Here is a 21,261-nt window from a genome sequence, read left to right on the forward strand (position 1 = left end):
TCATACAGGACTGATCATAAATACAAACTTGAATAACCAACTAATTTAAGAAGACTGCGAAAATCTATCAACAGACACCATGTTATCAATACATGAAATGTACATTATATGATATTTAAACTTACACAGTCTGTAGTCTACAGCATTTCCCTCCATTTGAACCTCTCCAGGGCCTAGATCTATCCCTTTGGTGGCTTGTAGCAGTGTTTTTCCAACTCCGGTCCTCGAGTATCCCCAACAGTACATGTTTTGTTGTTGTGGCTCCGGACAATCACACCTGATTCTAGTTGTCAACTAATCGTCAAGCCCTTGACAAATTGAATCGGGTGTTTTTGTCCGGGGCTACAACAAAAATGTGTGCTGTTGTGGATACTGGAGTTGGTAAACACTGCGTAGCACCCTGTGAGAAGCTGCTAACGGGTCATTCCTGAGGGTCAAAGGGCAGGGAGTCCACTTTTTTAACATTTCTTCTCTCTTCTTCAGTTCATGAGGAAAGCATGTTTCACTGTTGTGGAGAGTGTGGAGTAACAGAACTTTGGGACAACTAACTGGGGAGGAGTTTAGACAAGGTTAAGTTGTGCTATACCACTTCTAAGCTGCTATTCCTTTGGTCATGACTCATGCTCCATGTAGGGGGAATTGGAGGGAGTTTGATGTTTCTCAACACACCTCCTTCCCAGTCATGCTGGAAGGTAGGATGTTGAGTTGTGTCAGCTGAGCTGAGTGCTCTTTAGCTTTGAGCCGCAGTGCTGCGATGCTGGAGGCCCGGCGGTCCACAGGCGAGGAGGGGGAGGGCTCTGACAATGCCATCGGGGGCTGGACTGGAGTCTCTACAGCGGGTATGGGCTGGCGTAAGAGTGTCAGAGGACCCATGCTAGAGAAGAGTCTGCCGATGGAGGAAGAGAGAGTGAGAAGGTTGGAAGAGAGAGGGGAGATACAGAAGATGACATAAGGGAACGAGAAAAGTGAGAAATAGTTCATTAGACATACAATCCAGATGGAACCGATCCAATCAGATGCAGTCTTACTAATGTAGAGCTGTGGGCAGTGCTCACCTTCCAAAGGAGGGGCTAATAAAGGTGGGGTGTCTAAACATGGCTGCTCCCAGGAAGGGGCCAAATCCCAGGGGGGAGGCAGAGCTGGCAAGGGGCTGGGTCAGACCCTGGAACGAGGTGGCTGCAGCAGTCCAGGCAGACTCCAGGGAGGGGTGAGAGTGGGGTGAGAAAGGACTTCCCTCCAGGTAGTGGCTCAAGTGGTGTGCTGCACCCAGGGGTCCAGAGAAGGGGTGTCCTGGGGGGTGAGTCTGAACCCCGGCTTTCTCCCGCTTCCGCCACTTAGCTCGCCGGTTTTGGAACCACACCTTAGAGAGAGGGAGGAAGTGAAAGACCATTAGGATTGAGGTTAGGTTTCGTTGATTTCAAAATGTTGGGGAACAGTTGTCTATTTATTAATTGTTTTACATATTACAATTTGGGCATGACAATAAAGCACATTTTGTGCAAATTGAAAGTAAATCAACTTGTGTGGAGACAGTGAAGAGAACAGAGAGGGAGAGAATGTGCAACCAGGTTCCCCTCCAATTCAGACTTGACACTGGCTATAAAATGAAACATATGGAATTTACAAGGTTTTATCACCTCTCCAAAGACTGATTTGCTCATCTACAGCTCTGAAGCGAGTGACATGTGGGAGGGGTAAATGCGTAGTCTGGTATCTAAGGTTGAGACTCAAGTTTCAAAATGTAAGCAATGTTCTAAATGAGGATGGTAGGGTAGCTAACCTACAATGGCGTTTATCTCACATAAGGTGTGAGAAATCCGATCAATGCGCGGCTATTATAATAAGAAGATGGGAAATCAAATAGCATTACCCCGCCACCGCTATGCAAGGAGGTCACTTTCGTCAATACTGGCTCTGTTTGCGCTGTTAAGTGCATGATACCGTCATGAACGCCCTGAAGCAAATTCATTTTTCGGGTGTGTTTGAATACTTTCTCCTCTCGCTGCATGTCTAAAGTGAACTGTATTACAAATGTATTACACATGTATTACAAATGTAGTAATAATAATACTCCTAATGTACAATTAGGTCTATAATATACAATGTTATTATAATTAACGTTATTATAGGCTACCCTATAATGTTGCTGCATGTAATTGTTGTTGCACGAAATTAAATATGATAGTAGAATGACTAGCACTAATAGGCTATTGTAGCCTGGTCACAATAATGTAAAATATGAACTAATAATAATTGACACTCACTTGCACACGAGCCTCAGTGAGATCCAACCGCATCGCTAACTCCTCCCTAAATCGAAAAAAGAGAACAATTGCACATGATATTCAGTTATCATCACAGATATCGTCGTAGAATTCCCAAATCCAATGATGACAATAATACAAGCCTAAATGATAACAATACAAATGACATTATATTAAATCAATATCGTCGTTGGATTAGGCTGTGTGCGTAGGCTTCTTTGAAAATAAATAATATAAATTGTGCCTACATGATCTCTACTAACAGCCATGAATCTTCTTCCAAACTTTCCTTTGTGAATTAAGCAATAAAAATCCTATCTCACAAATATGTTTTTGTAAAGATGCAATTATGCCAACCTTTTTTTTATCTGTAGCAGCCAACTTCAATTGACATCAAGAATTTAAACGTTTTGTAAAAATCTTTTTGGGAAATCTTTTTGGCAACCACAATTAGGCTATCAATAATAAAAATCCACAATAACAATTCATAATAATTCAAATGAGAACGACTATGTGCAGATCAACATTACAATTGGTCTAAACTGTTATTCTATTCCTTGATAGGGATTGTTGCGCGCACACACATCTTTTAATATTTCGTTTTGTTGTGTGTGATTTATATTATTAGTGTATTACATGTATTATTATTATTATTGCGTAATTATCATAATTAATAATATTAATGTCATTAATAATATTACTCTTCTGATAATGCTCAAATGTAATAATAAAATATGTTTCATATTCTTACATTTCTAAGCCAAACAATGTCCGTGTTATAATGTTTTTAATCACCTCAATGCAATAATTTACTATTAAGAAAGGCTCACTTTCGAATCATATCTCTAGACTTCCTATTTGGATGATCAATGATTACTTTTTATTTAAGAGCACAATATTTATTTTTATGACCATAAGCCTATAGGCATATATGCAACAGATTTTCATAGTGTTCAAATAACTGATAAATGCAGGCAAATGAGAATGCTACCTCGTGAACACATCGGGGTAGTGCGTTTTCTGGAAAGCTCTCTCCAACTCCTCAAGCTGATAACTGGTAAACGTAGTCCTGTATCTCCTCTGTTTTCGCTTTAGCATCCCCTCCTCTGAGTCACTGCCAGCTGAGAGGCACACGCTGTCCTCTCCGTCTTTTACATCTCCATTGATGTGCAAACTCTCTCCGTTCTTTGGGGACATTTCTGTGTCTTCGCAGATAAGCTCCTTGCCAGTGTCCTCCTCGAACTTTAGGGCGCCAAGTTCCGCGTGCTCCTCTGTCCGTCGCCCGAGGTTCCTATCTTCCTCGCTCTGACTGTGGGACGCGTTTTCCCTGTATGATTTACTGCGGCTGATGCTAACTTGTGGCGCCTGAGTGATTTTCAGATTTTCGTAGACTTTGTCTAGAGGACGCTCCCTCTCTTCTTGCTCCTCATTCTCGTGAATTCCCCGTCTGGAATCCATGAGCTTTCCCCCTGGGCCATACAGACGCTGCAACTTGGGGGGCAGGTGCATGTCCGCATCTTTCTGAGAGGCTGCAAAGAGATATAGTTTATTTTAAGGAATTTATAAATAATCAACAGCGCAACATGCAATATGATACGTTTCATCACATTATAATAGCCCTTTATATAAGGCAATGTTGTTTATAGGCTTCTTTAAAACCCATCAGGCCTAATTAAATGCAAAGAACATTCACCTCATTAAATAAAATGCAATTGTATTTAGCTGCAAAGGCAGTATACATGTGGAGATGTTTTCTATAATTGCATATGGGTTACAGAGAAAGTTAGCAGTCAACCTACAACATATTGTCTTACCTTCCAAAGGTGCATTATGCTCCGCACTCCCAGTCAGTAGCATTGGTAAACTTTGCATTCCTGTGAGTCTGACTTTGAGGGGACTTCGTCGGCCGAGAATGCTTTCGATGCAGTATGATGAAAGCATGGGCGATTTAGGTTTACTTTCGATTGTGCCCGAGGCCTCTTTCTCATTTGGATGGCTCATGTCTTGCGCCTAACAGGTGAGCCTCTAGTCTGGACAGAGCTTGAATTCGTAAACGCCTATTCTTCGACCGCCCTGCCTCCCCTCTCTCCTCCTCTGTCTACACTGACATCTGAATGCTACTTCACTTACCACAGTTTCCAAATCTGTCGCATCCACGTATCCTTGGCTTCCTATTGGTTGCCAGATGAGAAGAGAAACATCTTAGCCCCGGATTGATTGTCAGTCAAGTTCAATTTCAAGAACCAGCCAGATCATAGCCTATCTTTTCTCAAGAGCTGTTTCCATACATTTCCATGTTTAGATCAGATGGCACTTTGACATATGGATACAATTGTGTTATAGAGCAAGGTGAGGAGGTGCTATCTAGAACCTACAAGGGTTCTAAGGCTTTCCCCATAGGAGAAACATATGAAAAAAACAGTTTTGGTTCCAGGCAGAACCTTTTGGGTTCCATGTAGAGCCCTTACTACAGAGGGTTCTACATGGAACCCAAATAGGTTCTGCCTGGAACCAAAAATGGTTCTCCTATGAGGACAGCCAAATAACCCTATTTTCTAAGAGTGTATAGGCTATAGGTTATAGGACAGGTGAAATGGGGGACTGACATTTGAATATGCAGAGATCAGTGCAAAAGTGTGTGTATGTGTGTGAAGGAGAGAGGGAGAGAGAGAGAGGGAGAGAGACAAAGAGAGAAGAAGCTGTTAGGCTGTGTGTGTATGTCATAGAGCGGTCCTATACATGTAGCATCAACTGCGAAATGAATATGCCACCTGCTGTAATGGTTTTGCCATTGCAGGTTAGGAAATTAACAGTTCTCGTTTTCTCTCTCTCTCTAATTGCTCTCTCTCCATTCAATGTGCTATATTTGCTGTGAAATACACAGACAAATAATTACATAAAAAAATCACATCAAAAACATTCACATAAGTGTCAATGGCATTAGATATGGTTTATTTATATATCATTTTTTATTCGCGGGCTTCATGTGCGTAATTGTTGTACTTGAGGAATAAAGGAGAGGGAAATGTTAGTATTCTTTACAATTTAGATTCAAAATCATCCACATTGCTCTAGCGGCCTGTAGGCCACGTGTCAAACTCATTCCTCAGAGGCCCGGTGTCTGCGGGTTTTCGCTCCACGCTTGTACTTGATGGATTAATTAAGGTCACTCATTAGTAAGGAACTCTCATCACCTGTTGAATTAATTCATTAATTACGTTTTATTTTCGCGTCAAATCGCCAATTGGCAACTCATCCCTTTTGGGATAAACAAACATTACAATAATTCAATGATAATTCTTCTTCCGGTATTCTCTGCACTGCGCATCGCATAAAGACTGGAAAATACAAGGTAAAAATCAATACATAATAGTAAATAAGGTTATCCAAACAATAATTATATCCCTAGAGCAGTAAAATAATATACATACATAGATACATACACATACAGTACCAGTCAAAAGTTTGGACACACCTACTCATTCAAGGGTATTTCTTTGTTTTTATTTTCTACATTGTATAATAATAGACATCAAAACTATGAAATAACACATACGGAATCATGTAGTAACCAAAAAAATGTTACACAAATCAAGATAAATGTTATATTTGAGATTATTCAAAGTAGCCACCCTTTGCCTTGATGACAGCTTTGCACACTCTTGGCATTCTCTAAACCAGCTTCACCTGGAATGCTTTTCCAACAGTCTTGTTAAAAGTTCATTTGTGGAATTTCTTTCCTTCTTAATGCATTTGAGCCAATCAGTTGTGTTGTGACAAGGTAGGGGTGGTATACAGAAGATAGCCCTATTTGGTAAAAGACCAAGTCCATATTATGGCAAGAACAGCTCAAATAAACAAAGAGAAATTACAGTCCATCATTACATTAAGACATGAAGGTCAGTCAATATGGAACATTTCAAGAACTTTGAAAGTGTCTTCAAGTGCAGTCGCAAAAAACTTCCAGCACTATGATGAAACTGGCTCTCATGAGGATCGCCACAGGAAAGGAAGACCCAGAGTTACCTTTGCTGCAGAGGATAAGTTCATTAGAGTTACCAACCTCAGATTGCAGCCCAAATAAATGCTTCACAGAGTTTAAGTAACAGACACATCACAACATCAACTGTTCAGAGGATACTTCGTGAATCAGGCCTTCATGGTCAAATTGCTGCAAGGAAACCACTACTAAAGGACACCAATAAGAAGAGACTTGCTTGGATCAAAAAACACAAGCAATGGACATTAGACTGGTGGAAACCTGTCCCTTGGTCTGATGAGTCCAAATTTGAGATTTTTGGTTCCAACCGCCGTGTCTTTGTGAGACGCAGAATAGGTGAACGGATGATCTCCGCATGTGTGGTTCCCACTGTGAAGCATGGAGGAGGAGGTGTGATGGTGCTTTGCTGGTGGTTTGTTTAGAATTCAAGGTACACTTAACCAGCATGGCTACCACAACATTCTGCAGCGATACGCCATCCCATCTGGTTTGCGCTTAGAGGGACTATAATTTGTTTTTCAACAGGACAATGACCCAACACACCTCCAGGATGTGTAAGGGCTATTTGACCAAGAAGGAGAGTGATGGAGTGCTGCATCAGATGACCTGGCCTCCACAATCACCCGACCTCAACCCAATTGAGATGGTTTGAGATGAGTTGGACAGCAGCGTGAAGGAAAAGCAGCCAACAAGTGCCCAGCATATGTGGGAACTCCTTCAACACTGTTTGAAAAGCATTCCTCATGAAGCTGGTTGAGAGAATGCCAAGCATGTGCAAAGCTATCATCAAGGCAAAGGGTGGCTATTTGAAGAATCTCAAATATAAAATATATTTTGATTTGTTTAACACTTTTTTGGTTACTACATGATTCTATATGTGTTATTTCAAAGTGTTGATGTGTTCACTATTATTGTACAATGTAGAAAATAGTAAAAAATAAAGAAAATCCCTTGAATGAGTAGGTGTGTCCAAACTTTTGACTGGTACTGTACATACATACATACATACATACATACATACATACATACATACATACATACATACATACATACATACATACATACATACATACATACATACATACATTGATAAATAAATACAGAAAAAAAGAAACAGAAGGCATTTGAACCCAGTCGGGCACAAAGAGAAGATTCATATGGGAGACAAGCCTATACACAATCTATATATAGTTGAAGTCGGAAGTTTACATACACCTTAGCCAAATATATTTAAACTCAGTTTTTCACAATTCTTGACATTTAATCCTAGTAAAAAGTCCCTGTCTTAGGTCAGTTAGGATCACCACTTTATTTTAAGAATGTGAAATGTCAGAATAATAGTAGAGAGAATTATTTATTTCAGCTCTTATTTCTTTCATCACATTCCCAATGGGTCAGAAGTTTACATACACTCAATTAGTATTTGGTGGCATTGCCTTTAAATTGTTTAACTTAGGTCATACGTTGTGTGTAGCCTTCCACAAGCTTCCCACAATAAGTTGGGTGAATTTTGGCCCATTCCTCCTGACAGAGCTGGTGTAACTGAGTCAGGTTTGTAGGACTCCTTGCTCGCAACATCTTTTCAGTTCTGCCCACACATTTTCTATGGGACTGAAGCCATGGCTTTGTGATGGCCACTCCAATACTTCGACTTTGTTGTCCTTAAGCCATTTTGCCACAACTTTGGAAGTTTGCTTGGGGTCATTGTCCATTTGGAAGACCCATTTGCGACCAAGCTTTAACTTCCTGACTGATGTCTTGAGATGTTGCTTCAATATATCCACAGAATTTTCCTCCTTCATGACGCCATCTATTTTGTGAAGTGCACCAGTCCCTCCTGCAGCAATGCACCAGCAATGCAAATCTTGGCTGATTTCTTTAGATTTTCTCATGATGTCAAGCAACAAGGCACTGAGTTTGAAGGTAGGCCTTGAAATACATCCACAGGTACACCTCCAATTAACTCAAATGATGTCAATTAGCAGATCAGAAGCTTCTAAATCCATTACATCATTTTGTGGAATTTTCCAAGCTGTTTAAAGGCACAGTCAAGTTAGTGTATGTAAACTTCTGACCCACTGGAATTGTGATACAGTGAATTATCAGTGAAATAATCTGTCTGTAAACAATTGTTGGAAAAATTACTTATGTCATGCACAAAGTAGATGTCCTAACCGACTTGCCAAAACTATAGTTTGTTAACAAGAAATTTGTGGAATGGTTGAAAAACGAGTTTTAATGACTCCAACCTAAGTGTATGTAAACTTCCGACTTCAACTGTACACACGTACCATTTACCACATATAAGATTAATATTTTTACAATTTAACTGGTTGTCTAGGTCTTAATTGAAAGGGGAAAACAAAAACTTGCAGACACGGTGGAATTAGTTTGACGCCCATGCTGTAGGCCTATCACATTCCATGTAAACTGTGCAGACTTAGGGTGTGTTCGTAAATTCAATCGGGAGTGCCAGAGTGCGCTCTGGGCGTTCGTAAATTCCGAGTGTTGTCAGATTGTCCGTTTGTAAATTCATCAGTTATTCTGCGTGTCTGGCACACTCAGACGAGAGTCCTCTGAAACTGTAGAAGATAGCCAAAGGGAATTTACGAACGCACCCTTAATGTTGCGTAAATTCGTGACCATGGAGAACAAACGCAGAAAGGGGTTGTTGGAAGAATGGCTGCGACAAATGAAACAGCGGAGGAATCAGTCGATGGGCCATATTACCTCGAAAAGGTGTCGATACCAGATGACTCAACAGACGATTATCAATATGAGGAAGTTCTGGCCTATGAAGAAAGGAGCATGGCAGAGGGGGATGAGGATTTGGAGGCCGCGATAAGAGCATTGCGCGATGCCTCAGAAGAAACGGGGTCCGTGTTACAGAGCAGAGGCTCAGCTAAGCAACCCATCTCCCACATTCCAGAAGTGGTGGATAATTTTATCCGCAACTTCCTTGTCAAAATGGGCATGAGCAGAACTTTGGATTGCTTCCAAGCAGAGTGGTACGAAATGGAGCAGAGGGGGTTGTTGAATACCGAGCTGGTGGCGTTTGTGCCTGACGCATATACCCACAACAAATTTATAGACAATGAGCTGAAGAATATGCAGAGAGAGCGGGACAGCTTAAGTCGGGCAGCTTTCAAAGCTGGTGAAACACTGGTCAAGATTCAGAAAGAGAAGGATTTCCATCACCTGCAGCATAAGTGTCTTGTCCAAGAGAAGAACAGGCTTGTTTAATACATCAAACAACTGAAGAAGCACTATGGTTCATATGAGCCTGCACTGAAGCAGCTGAGTGATAGGTACCAAGTGGCGCTGAAACAGAAAATGCTCATCAGTTTAGAGGGACAGAACATGTGGCCAACAGCCTGGAAGCCACCCTGCGTAATACACACTGGTCTTCCCCCAGAACAGGAGAAATACCAGAGTCTGGGGAAAGAGTCCGACAACAGAATGATGGAATTGCCCTATATGACCAAGACAAAGACCCAACCAAAAACACAGCTCAGAAACACCCCAAAGACTCTGAGTTTCCTGTCAGCAACTGTGTGAAACCCTACTTAGGCCAAATAAAAGCTCTGCCATCACAGGGCACCAAAGCATCTGAATTCCGCCTCACCAACTCACTGAAGGTCCATACCCTGCCAATAAGCTGCCTCGCCCTGCACCCCCACATGTTTATTGTAGCCTCCTCCATTGACGACCAGCTCTGGAGGTTGTGGGGTATGTCTGTCGGGGAGATGATCATGACTGGGGAGGGTCATAGTGATTGGCTCTTTGGCTGCAGCTTTCACCCAAATGGAGACACAACAGTAAGGATCTGGGATTTCTCCCAAGGCCACTGCATCCTGACTCTGGATGGCCACACCCATGCCACGTGGTGCTGCTCCTTCCACTCATGTGGTGACTTTGTTGCCTACTGCTCAAAGGACAACACTACAAAGGTGTGTGACCTGCAAAGCTGCTGATAAAACCCTGTCTTTGTGGGAAGCCAGGATTGGACTGTGTGCACAGACCTTTTATGGCCACCAGCATTCCTGCAACCATGCCACCTTTAATGCACTGGGCGACACTGTTGCCTCCTATGAATCATATGGTGTGGTCAAACTATGGGATATGAGGAAAGTAGCAGTCATGATAACCATGGAAACTGGACCACATCCTAGCAACCAAGTGGCCTTCCACCCATCAGGCCAGACACTGGCTATCACTAGTAATGATTGTTCAGTTAAGCTGGTGGAGCTGGCATCAACTCAGGTGTCCAGTTTATTGTCCATAGTGTAATCTTTGATCACAAGGGGGAGTACTTATTATCAGCAGGGTCAGATTCTCACCTGGTCATGAAATTAATAAATGCTTAAAATGCTTTCTTGCTGATTATAAATGTCAAAAAGCCTTCTTATTGCTGACATGTGTTATATTGTTTGATTATCTTATTTGTGAAGAACATTTACCAGTTTTCCAGAATAAAATACGATTTTTAAAATAGATTACTCATTTATTTCTGAATTGAGGCATGAATAAATAAATAAGCTTTTAACAACATATTTTATATAAATAAACCTTATTTGTCTACATGATGCACATTAGCAAAAAATATATATCACTAATTGACTTCATACAAGTAGCCTAACAGTAGGCCCCCCCAAAAAACGAGTAATTTATCTAGAATGGCCGGGAGAGGCGCTATGATTTTAGAGGCCATTTTGAGTGGAGGGCGGGAGTCGAGAGCGGAAGTGGGAAGAAGCACACGACAACATCAACAAAACAAAACAAAAGGTGCACACGAGATACAATTAGATTTTTTTTTTAAAGGTTCACCGTGGTTAAAGCTTGGTATCAACCCAGATTAACGTTGTTTACATATGATTGCGCGTCTTTTTTTAAATGAGCATGTTCTGCATCTCACATTAGCTAATTGCTAGCTAGCCAGCCAGCCAGCCAGTATTGCTAACGTTATTTAACGTTTATTTGGACTGTTAACTTGGCAACACTGCGTAAACTACAATGGAAAGCCTGTACAAGCGTAAAGTGTTCGCAACGTTGCGAAAAAATAAAGCTGAAGCGTCGAAGAAAAGGGCTCAAATCGGATTGCCGTCGTCTATCCTTGATGACAGTGACGAGGAGTCCTGCGCGAGCACGACCAGCATCAGCGCTTCAGAGAGTGACTATCAGAATTCGGACAGTGGGAGCGAAAGTACACCTGCCAGTGGGGAACAGAGCCCTGCCAGCGATGGTAGTAGCTCCAGCGAAGGTAGGTCCCGTCCTCGTCGGAAGCGCGTCCTCGCAGACAGCTCCAGCGACTCTGACAGCGACGTAGGAACCAAGCCTAAAAGGAAAGTCGTTCCTAAAAAACGCGTAAAACAACAAAGCCACGATTCCGATTCGGAGGACGAGAGTGCTGCAGAAAAGGACAAAAAAGTTGCCGAAGCTAAACAGACCGCAGCTAAACGAAAGCAACGCCAGTCTAAACTCCTGGCATTATCCAAGAAGGTGAAGTCCCGCGTTCCGAAACGCAGGGGCACGTTGGAGGTATCTTACCACCATATCATGTAGACGAGCATGACATAAGTGTTGATCCTTTGGGCAGAATCATGTTGCATACACCCACAATAATCTGTCCATATATGGACTGAGGAAACATTCTTTGTTGTTGAACATTGTTTTACAACCCATGTATTGCTGTGGTTCTCTTGTAAATATCCAGGATTCAAGTGATGAAGACAAGGGTAAAGTAGCTGAAGATGTTAGTGGCGATAATGATGAAGAAGAGGATACCCCCGAACTATTGCTGGGCAGCAGTGAAGAAGAGGCAGCAGATCACAGCGACAGTCTGAAGGACTTCATAGTTGAGGATAAGACAGGGGACAAGAATGAGGAGGTGTCAGATGAGATAGCTGTTTCTCTTCCACGCCAGTGTGAGTCAGCTGACACACTTTATCATGGGTCAATATTCGCAGGTAAAAGCACACTGTGTTGTATGATTCCTTTGCTTCTTTCCTCCTTTTGCTAGTCATCACAGGGTCTCAGCTCAATCACTTTCAAGTGGTCCTCAAAGCCCTTATGATCAACGTCCTGGATGAAACCTTTCTCAAGTCTCTTTATGGTAAGTGTTTTTAAACAATAGCGGTCTCAAAAACCATCCGCAATCAACTGCATGATCCAATTGTAGGGAATCTATTTGGTTGATAACTGTGAGCAGGTGGTGATCGGACAAAGCGATATGCTCAGGAGATGAAGGCGTCACTGTTCCACTTTGATGAGCGGACAATCCTCCCTCGCCTGGAGAACCTGAAACAGCGGAGCCGCTGGACCGACCGTTACAAGGTGAAGAACCATTTCACAGAGAACTTAGACAGGAGTTTGTGTGTAGTCATTCAAAGTTGGCTGCATAGTCACTGATCTCATCTGTATACAGCTATGCTTGTACTTTGGCTAAGTCGTCCATTCTTATATTATGTTCAAAAACAGTATATGCAAACTGGTATGTGTTTTTGTGTGTCCACGTTCAGGAGCGTGTGGAGTGTTATCCCGAGGTCCGGCTTTTGAAGTTAGGATTGCATCGGAGTGTTTGTGAGGCATGCAAGCTCCAGAGACAATGCAGTTTCAGTGTGCGTCTCTCAGGGCAACTGTACGACCTCAACAGCCTCGAAGAGGACCAATTCATGCCCGATGACACACAGGTACTACATCTGAGAAGAAATCAACACTGTCTTTGTTTTATCCATCTCGGTCCCTAGAAGAAAGCAAGTGTGACATTGGCTTCCCATAAAATCCCACTAACAAAAAGTACATCATCAGATCAAATAATTCTGTATGGGACCTTGCACCAATTTATAATTTTGTGAAATGTCAGGTTTGCTGTTTGTCTTGAGTGTTTTTGCACCTTGCATGTGTCTTTCCTAAATGGCAGGCTTTCAGTGTAGGCTCCGTTTGTGCCAGCCGAACAGAGGTGTATCATGCTCTGAAACACTTCAAGTACCACTTGTTTCAACACTGCCGGTCAGTGATGGAGGAGGAGGAGAAGAATGGAGAGGAGCCAGTGAAGGAAACAGTGAAAAGGGTGTTCACCAAACTGGAGGAGAGGGGCTGGATCTCAGAGGTATGTACTCCACTTGCACGCCATAAAATAACAGTACCCCTCATTGAATTACCATCCACATCTGTCTGTTTCAGAAAACCCTCTGATTTGTTCCCCCACGCTGTCATTTTGTGTAATAGAAATCAATACTCTCTGATTTTCCTCACTGACACTCCCTCACCACTTCACTCCCACATCTCTCTTTCAGCAATATGAGAAGTTCCAGGACCATCTCAATGATGCAGACTACTTCCAGGAGGAGAAGCTAGACTGAAGGATTACGACAGACAGGATAAAAGATCCATATCTACATCCTATTATAGGCATCCATTTAACAGTTTTATGGTTTATTCTGCACATTGTTAGGGAAGAAGTATTTGATTAATATATATATATACTGTTTATTTGACTTCTTCAATTCAATGTTAACGTGTAAGATTAGTGAGAAGCTTTTAAAAACCATTTCCTCCTTTTGTTGTTACCATTTAAGAAGACATCAATTACATCTGTATTATATCAACCATTTTATATCATGCTCATAACTCTTACAGTATATAACATACGTCTGCACTAAATGTATCTGCAAAGTTTGAGAGATGAAGCAGAATACTCTGGTACTGCTGTAAATCAAAGAAATGTTACTCCTGAGTTCTTTAAATTACCCTGGTTACCTTCCCTACTTAGTTGAAGCAGTGTTGTCCGTCCAATAGTTAGGATAATGCCAAATGGAGTTTGCGACGACAGATGACCTCAAATGACATGAGTAATGTTCTATATTGCGGATTACACTATCTAGTGTAGAAAGATGGTACGACTCTTCTGAGTTTTGCTTCATTTCTATTAAAAAGCTTGTGTGATGCTTCTTTAAACAAATAATAAAAACTCCATTAAACAATATCTTGTCCATCAGCATATAATTCAGTATGAAATATGATTGTCTTTAAAGACATGCAAGAAGCCAACCAAAATTATTTAAAAAATACAAATGAAACCACATACATGACAAATGTAACATTGTTAGGAGACATCCTTTTTCGACTCTACCGTACCTGCAGTCTCGACCTCTGAATGCTCGGCTATGAAAAGCCAACTGATATTTACTCCTGAGGTACTGATCTTTTGCCCCCTCTACAACCACTGTGATTATTATTTGACCCAGCTGGTCATTTATGAAGAACAATCTGGCCTTAATGGCCATGTACTCATAATCTCCACCCGGCACAGCCAGAAGAGGACTGGCCACCCCTCAGAGCCTGGCTCCTCTCTAGGTTTCTTCCTAGGTTCCTGCCTTTCTAAGGGGTTTTTCCTAGCCACCGTGCTTCTGCATTGCTTGCTGTTTGGGGTTTTAGGCTGGGTTTCTGTATAGCACTTGGTGACATCTGTTGATGTAAAAAGGGCTTGGTAACTAAATTTGATTGAAAATAAATTTGATTTGAATCTCACATCCCAACTTGTACTGCATCATGAGATGTGGCTCTCCCATCAATTCACATTGGGCTGCAAGAAAACACACATGACCACGACGTTAGTTACACACCCATCCTTTTGTAAAACAGCTGAATGATAGCCGTATTCAAATACTCACCATTAAGAATGTCCTCGAACCCAAAGCTCTCATCCCTCCCTCTGAATGTGTCAAGAGCAAGTGCTGAATCAGAGAATAAGATAAAAGCAGAATAACTACACAGTAAATGGGAAAGACAGATATTACCACATGCCCGTGTAGTCCATTTCAGTGAGTGAAGAATGATTTTACCTGTCGTATTGCCCACTCCATTTTTATTTTAAGAGGGGCATGGAGGCCCTGAATGTACCTGAGAGTTGGACAAATTCTTCTTGTCCTGGTTTAGCTGGAACTGTATTTTTTTAAATTAACGTATAATCAGGTTTATACACACTTCATTTTATCAGGAGGTATAATGTCCACAGAAGACATTAGACGCAATTTTATGGATGTTCAGTTATTCATGCGTATCTCTTGGAGCTACAGTGCCTGCAGAAAGTATTCACACCCCTTGACTTTTTCCACATTTTGTTGTGTTACAGCCTGAATTTAAAATGGATTACATTTAGATTTTTTGGGTCACTGGCCTACACACAATACCCCATAATGTCAAAGTGCAATTATGTACAATTTGTACAAATGAATTAAAAGTGAAAAGCTGAAATATCTTGAGTCAATAGGTATTCAAACCCTTTGTTATGGCCTAAATAAGTTCAGGAGTAAACATGGGCTTAACAAGTCACATAAGTTGCATGGACTCACTGTTTGTGCAGTAATAGTGTTTAACATGATTTTTGAATGACTACCTCATCTCTGTACCCCACACACATAATTATCTGTAAGGTCCCTCAGTCGAGCAGTGAATTTCAAACACAGATTCAACGACAAAGACCCGGGTTTTCCAATGCCTCGCAAAGAAGGGCACCTATTGGTAGATGGGTACAATTTTTCAAAAGCAGACATTGAAACAGTGGTGGTCAGTGCCATTTATTTTTTTAATGAGCATGGCCTTGTTTCTATTACAGCATATTGGATGACTGTCATTCATATTTAATTCACCCAGTTTAATGTAACAGCGATAGGTTTAGGCTACTACATGATACTCTAATTTTCCCTATACACATCATGAGGTTGCTAACACCTAGCCTAGGAATGACAGTTTACAACGTAGGTCCACGCAGGTCGAGAGACAAATTTGAGGTGACAATACCACCTTGCACACTCTTGCCTGCATCTAGCTGATATAGGGTGTAATCATTAGTCCAGCAGTTGCAAACGAGAGTTTCTATTGGACACATTCAGGTATGTTTATCCTCGTTTTGTTCCGTTTGCTTGCGTTTAAGAAACGTTTTTCAACATAATCGGCAGAATGAATACACCCCTGATCATGCGCAAACGCAGTTCACTTTCATAGCAGCCACGTTGTATTCCTTCTCTCATCTATGTGCTCTCCTCTCACCTTGGCATGGTACAACTTTTCTGAGTTGCTTAATTTCTATCAAAAAGCTTGTGTGATGCTTCATAAAACGAATAATAAAAACTCCATTAAACAATATGTTGTCCATGAGCATATAATTGCAGTGACACATGGACAGACAATACTGCCTTGCACACTCTTGCCTGCATCTAGCTGATATAGGGTGTAATCATTAGTCCAACAGTTGCAAACGAGAGTTTCTATTGGACAAATTCAGGTATGTTTATCCTCGTTTTGTTCCATTTGCTTGCGTTTAAGAAACGTTTTTATAACATAATCGGCGGAATGAATACACCCCTGATCACGCGCAAACGCAGTTCACTTTCATAGCAGCCCGTTGTATTCCTTCTCTCCTCTATGTGCTCTCCTCCTCTCACGTTGTCCCTTCGCATGTGGACTTCAATGCACAACACATCAGCTGTATGTGACCAGGCGAAAAAACCTTTCCAAGCTAAACTGCTACACACAGCCTACATCATTGTCAACCTATAATAATATATATAATATATAATGTAATAGTCAGCATAGCTAATAGAACTAACGTGTTAGTAAACCACCTACAATCATGCATTAACGCTACAGTGTACAGTCAGTAAGCAGTTACACTGGTGGCAAAACATTTGTAAAACCAAAAGCTTACCTTGACTTGAAAGAGTTCCAGTGTTGTGTTGGAAAGTCATAGCCAGCGAGCTGACGTAACATCCCTCTGTTTGAGCAGGGTGTTTCAGTAGGCTAAACTAGCTAAGTAAGTGAAACTGAAAGTTTAAAAAATGATGAAATCTCTCTCTATTTCTCTCTTGCTTCTCCTTCATTTTGGAAGAAATGTATTTGTTAAACTGTTCAACTACTGTGTTTCTCTCTCTTTGAGTCAACTACTCACCACATTTAATGCACTGCAGTGCTAGCTAGCTGTAGCTTATGCTCTCAGTACTAAATACATTTTCTGATCATTTGATTGGGTGGACAACATGTCAGTACATTCTGCAAGAGCTCTGGTAGGTTGGAGGACGTCCTCCGGAAGTTGTCATAATTACTGTTTAAGTCTATGGAAGGGGGTGAGAACCATGAGTCTCTTGGGTTTTGTTTTGAAGTCAATGTACCCAGAGGAGGACGTAAGCTAGCTTTCCTCCAGCTACACCATGGTGCTACCCTACAGCGTGCTGTTGAGGCTACTGTAGACCTTTGCAAAATAGAGTGTTTAATAAATTATTTGGTGACATGATTATATATAGTATAGTTTAATCTAAAAAGGATATCTTTAATGTTTTAACATTTTTATTTTTATGAAATTCCCTGAGGAGGATGGTCCTCTCCTTCCTCCTCTGAGGAGCCTCCACTGATTGAATATCCCTTTGAGCAAATTACACTTTTGATGGGTATCAATACATCCAGTCACTACAAAGATACAAGCGTCCTTCCTAACTCAATTGCCAGAGAGGAAGGAAACCGCTCAGGGATTTCACCATGAGGCCAATGGTGACTTTAAAACGGTTACAGAGTTTAATGGCTGTGACAGGAGAAAACTGAGAATGGATCAACAACATTGTAGATACTCCACAATACTAACCTAATTGACCTGATACAACACATTACGTAGTACCACTGCATATTTTCATACATAGTGGTTGCTGTATCATGTTATGGGTATACTTATAATCATTAAGGACTGTGGAGTTTTTCGGATAAAAATTAAATGGAATGGAGCTAAGCACAGGCAAACCCCTAGACAAAAACCTGGTTCACTCTGCTTTCCACCAGACACTGGGAGATTAACTAACCTTTCAGCAGGACAATAATCTAAAACACAAGGCCAAATCTACACTGGATTTGTGTACCAAGAAGACAGTGAATGTTCCTGAGTGGCAGAGTCACAGTTTTGACTTAAATCTGCTTAAAAATCTATGGCAAGACCTGAAAATGGTTGTCTAGCAATTTGACAGAGCTTAAAGAGTTTTGAAAAGAATAATGGCAAATGTTGCACAATCCAGGTGTGGAAAGCTCTTAGAGACTTACCCAGAAAGACTATAATCCCTGCCAAAGGTGATTCTAACATGTATTGAGTCAGGGGGTTAAATACATATCTAATCAAATCAAAATCAAATCAAACTTTATTTGTCACATGCGCTGAGTACAACAAGTGTAGACTTTACCGTGAAATGCTTACTTACAAGCCCTTAACATTGCAGTTCAAGAAGAAGAAAATATTTACCAAGTAGACTGAAATAAAAATAAATAATAAAAAGTAACACAATAAGAATAATGAGGCTATATACAGGGGGCACCGGTAACGAGTCTGTGTGCGGAGGTACAGGCCATTTGAGGTAATCTGTACATGTAGATGGGGGCGAAGTGACTATGCATAGGTAACAAACAAACAGTGAGTAGCAGCAGTGTACAAAAGGGGGGGGGGGGGGGGGGGGGGGTCAATGTAAATTGTCCAGTGGCGATTTTATGAATTGTTCAGCAGTCTTATGGCTTGGGGGTAGAAGCTGTTGAGGAGCCTTTTGGTCCTAGACTTGGCGCTCTGGTACCGCTTGCTGTGCGTTAGCAGAGAAAACAGTCTATAACTTGGGTGACTGGAGTCTCTGACAATTATTTTATGGGCTTTCCTCTGACACCGCCTATTATATAGGTCCTTGATGGCAGGAAGCTTGGCCCCAGTGATGTACTGGGCCGTTCGCACTACCCTCTGTAGCACCTTACGGTCAGACGCCAAGCAGTTGCCATACCTAGCGGTGATGCAACCGGTCAGGATGCTCTTGATGGTGCAGCTGTAGAACCTTTTGAGGACCTGGGGACCCATGCCAATGACCCACATCTAATCTATATATATTAGCATTTAAATATATATATATATTTTTTGTTTCTTTCACTTTTACATTACAGAGTATGTTGTGTGGGTCCTTGACAAAAAATGACAATTAAATCCATTTTAATCCCACTTTGTAACAACTAAATGTGAAAAAATGCAAGGGGTGTGAATACTTTCTGAAGGCACTGTATGTGTGTTTGTGAGTAGGTAGGGCCAGTGTGGGTAGGGCACCGGCCCACTTTAAACCAGCAAGTCTCATGTTTTTCTCTAAGAGTTCCAGTGGATAACTGGGGAGCTGCTCATTCCTCACGCTGGAAAACCCATGGGTACAGTAACACAAGACATATCGTGTTTATCACTGGGTGTCAGTAAATGGGCTTTGGCCAATACTTTTTTAATTGGCATCAGTAAAAAGGTGTCCCTTGAATATGTGTTGTGGCTGACACTCACCTGCTTCGGAGCGTGTCCTGGACACCATAAGGTCCCGCTTGGGAACATAGACCTGTGACTGGAACAATGTCCTTTAGTTGTGCATATAGGCCACGACAATTCTGCAATACAGAGAAGACACCAGGCTGTAGAAAATGTACTTCAATGTAGTTGCCTCTGAGTGCTGATTAGGTTACCTTGCTAGTTAATTAGCTATGGTATAGAAAAATAACCCAAGATCTGTGTTGTGTTTAGAGGCAACCTGCACCTCTCTACTGTACAGACTCCATTCCTTTCCTATGTAGAGAATGAATGAAGGAATTTCTCAATTTCTCCATCTTTGGGGAGTAGATAAGGAAAGTCCCGTTACAATCAAATACACTGATAACTAAACTCAGCAAAAAAAGAAATGTCCTCTCACTGTCAACTGCATTTATTTTCAGCAAACTTAACATGTGTAAATATTTGTATGACATAACAAGATAAAACAACTGAGACATAAACTGAACAAGTTCCACAGACATGTGACTAACAGAAATTGAATAATGTGTCCCTGAACAAAGGGGGGGTCAAAATCAAAAGTAACAGTCGGTATCTGGTGTGGCCACCAGCTGCATTATGTACTGCAGTGCATCTCCTCCTCATGGACTGCACCAGATTTGCCAATTCTTGCTGTGAGATGTTACCCAGCTCTTCCACCAAGACACCTGCAAGTTCCAAGACATTTCTTGGGGGAATGGCCCTAGCCCTCACCCTCCGATCCAACACGTCCCAGACGTGCTCAATGGGATTGAGATCCGGGCTCTTCGCTGGCCATGGTAGAACACTGACATTCCTGTCTTACAGGAAATCACACACAGAACGAGCAGTATGGCTGCTGGCATTGTCATGCTGGAGGGTCATGTCAGGATAAGCCTGCAGGAAGGGTACCACATGAGGGAGGAGGATGTCTTCCCTGCCTGCAATGACAACAAGCTCAGTCCGATGATGCTGTGACACACCGCCCCAGACCATGACGGACCCTCCACCTCCAAATCGATCCCGCTCCAGAGTACAGGCCTCGGTGTAACGCTCATTCCTTCGACGATAAAAGCGAATCCGACCATCACCCCTGGTGAGACAAAACCGCGTCTCGTCAGTGAAGAGCACTTTTTGCCAGTCCTGTCTGGTCCAGCGACGGTGGGTTTGTGCCCATAGGCGACATTGTTGCCGGTGATGTGTGAGGACCTGCCTTACAACAGGCCTACAAGACCTCAGTCCAGCCTCTCTCAGCCTATTGTGGACAGTCTGAGCACTGATGGAGGGATTGTGCGTTCCTGGTGTAACTCGGGCAGTTGTTGTTGCCATCCTGTACCTGTCCCGCAGGTGTAATGTTCGGATGTACCGATCCTGTGCAGGTGTTGTTACACGTGGTCTGCCATTTTGAGGACGATCAGCTGTCCGTCCTGTCTCCCTGTAGTGCTGTCTTAGGCGTCACACAGTACGGACATTGCAATTTATTGCCCTGGCCACATCTGCAGTCCTCATGCCTCCTTGCAGCATGCCTAAGGCACGTTCACGCAGATGAGCAGGGACCCTGGGCGTCTTTCTTTTGGTGTTTTTCAGTCAGTAGAAAGGCCTCTTTAGTGTCCTAAGTTTTCATAACTGTGACCTTAATTGCCTACCGTCTGTAAGCTGTTAGTGTCTTA

General features: G+C 42.0%; 2 protein-coding genes and 1 pseudogene across 2 annotated transcripts; 2 read left to right on the top strand and 1 right to left on the bottom strand.

Annotated features, from left to right (window-relative positions):
- Positions 1-660: 660 nt before the first annotated feature.
- LOC120057575 (aristaless-related homeobox protein-like) lies at positions 661-4,265 on the bottom strand. The gene is made up of 5 exons (XM_039006156.1): positions 4,067-4,265; positions 3,256-3,793; positions 2,265-2,310; positions 1,056-1,360; positions 661-886 (listed from the first exon to the last, which is right to left on the bottom strand). The coding sequence occupies exons 1-5, from the start codon at positions 4,263-4,265 to the stop codon at positions 661-663; spliced, it is 1,314 nt and encodes a 437-aa protein (XP_038862084.1).
- A 4,678-nt stretch (positions 4,266-8,943) lies between these two features.
- On the top strand, positions 8,944-10,631 carry LOC120057576 (annotated as a pseudogene).
- A 362-nt stretch (positions 10,632-10,993) lies between these two features.
- Positions 10,994-14,246, top strand: LOC120057284 (coiled-coil domain-containing protein 82-like). Its single transcript, XM_039005847.1, has 7 exons — positions 10,994-11,802; positions 11,978-12,188; positions 12,284-12,376; positions 12,473-12,597; positions 12,783-12,953; positions 13,184-13,372; positions 13,560-14,246. The coding sequence occupies exons 1-7, from the start codon at positions 11,278-11,280 to the stop codon at positions 13,623-13,625; spliced, it is 1,380 nt and encodes a 459-aa protein (XP_038861775.1). The 5' UTR covers positions 10,994-11,277; the 3' UTR covers positions 13,626-14,246.
- The last annotated feature ends 7,015 nt before the right edge of the window (positions 14,247-21,261 follow it).

This window comes from Salvelinus namaycush, chromosome 12, assembly GCF_016432855.1.
Source record: "Salvelinus namaycush isolate Seneca chromosome 12, SaNama_1.0, whole genome shotgun sequence".
NCBI lineage: Eukaryota > Metazoa > Chordata > Actinopteri > Salmoniformes > Salmonidae > Salvelinus > Salvelinus namaycush.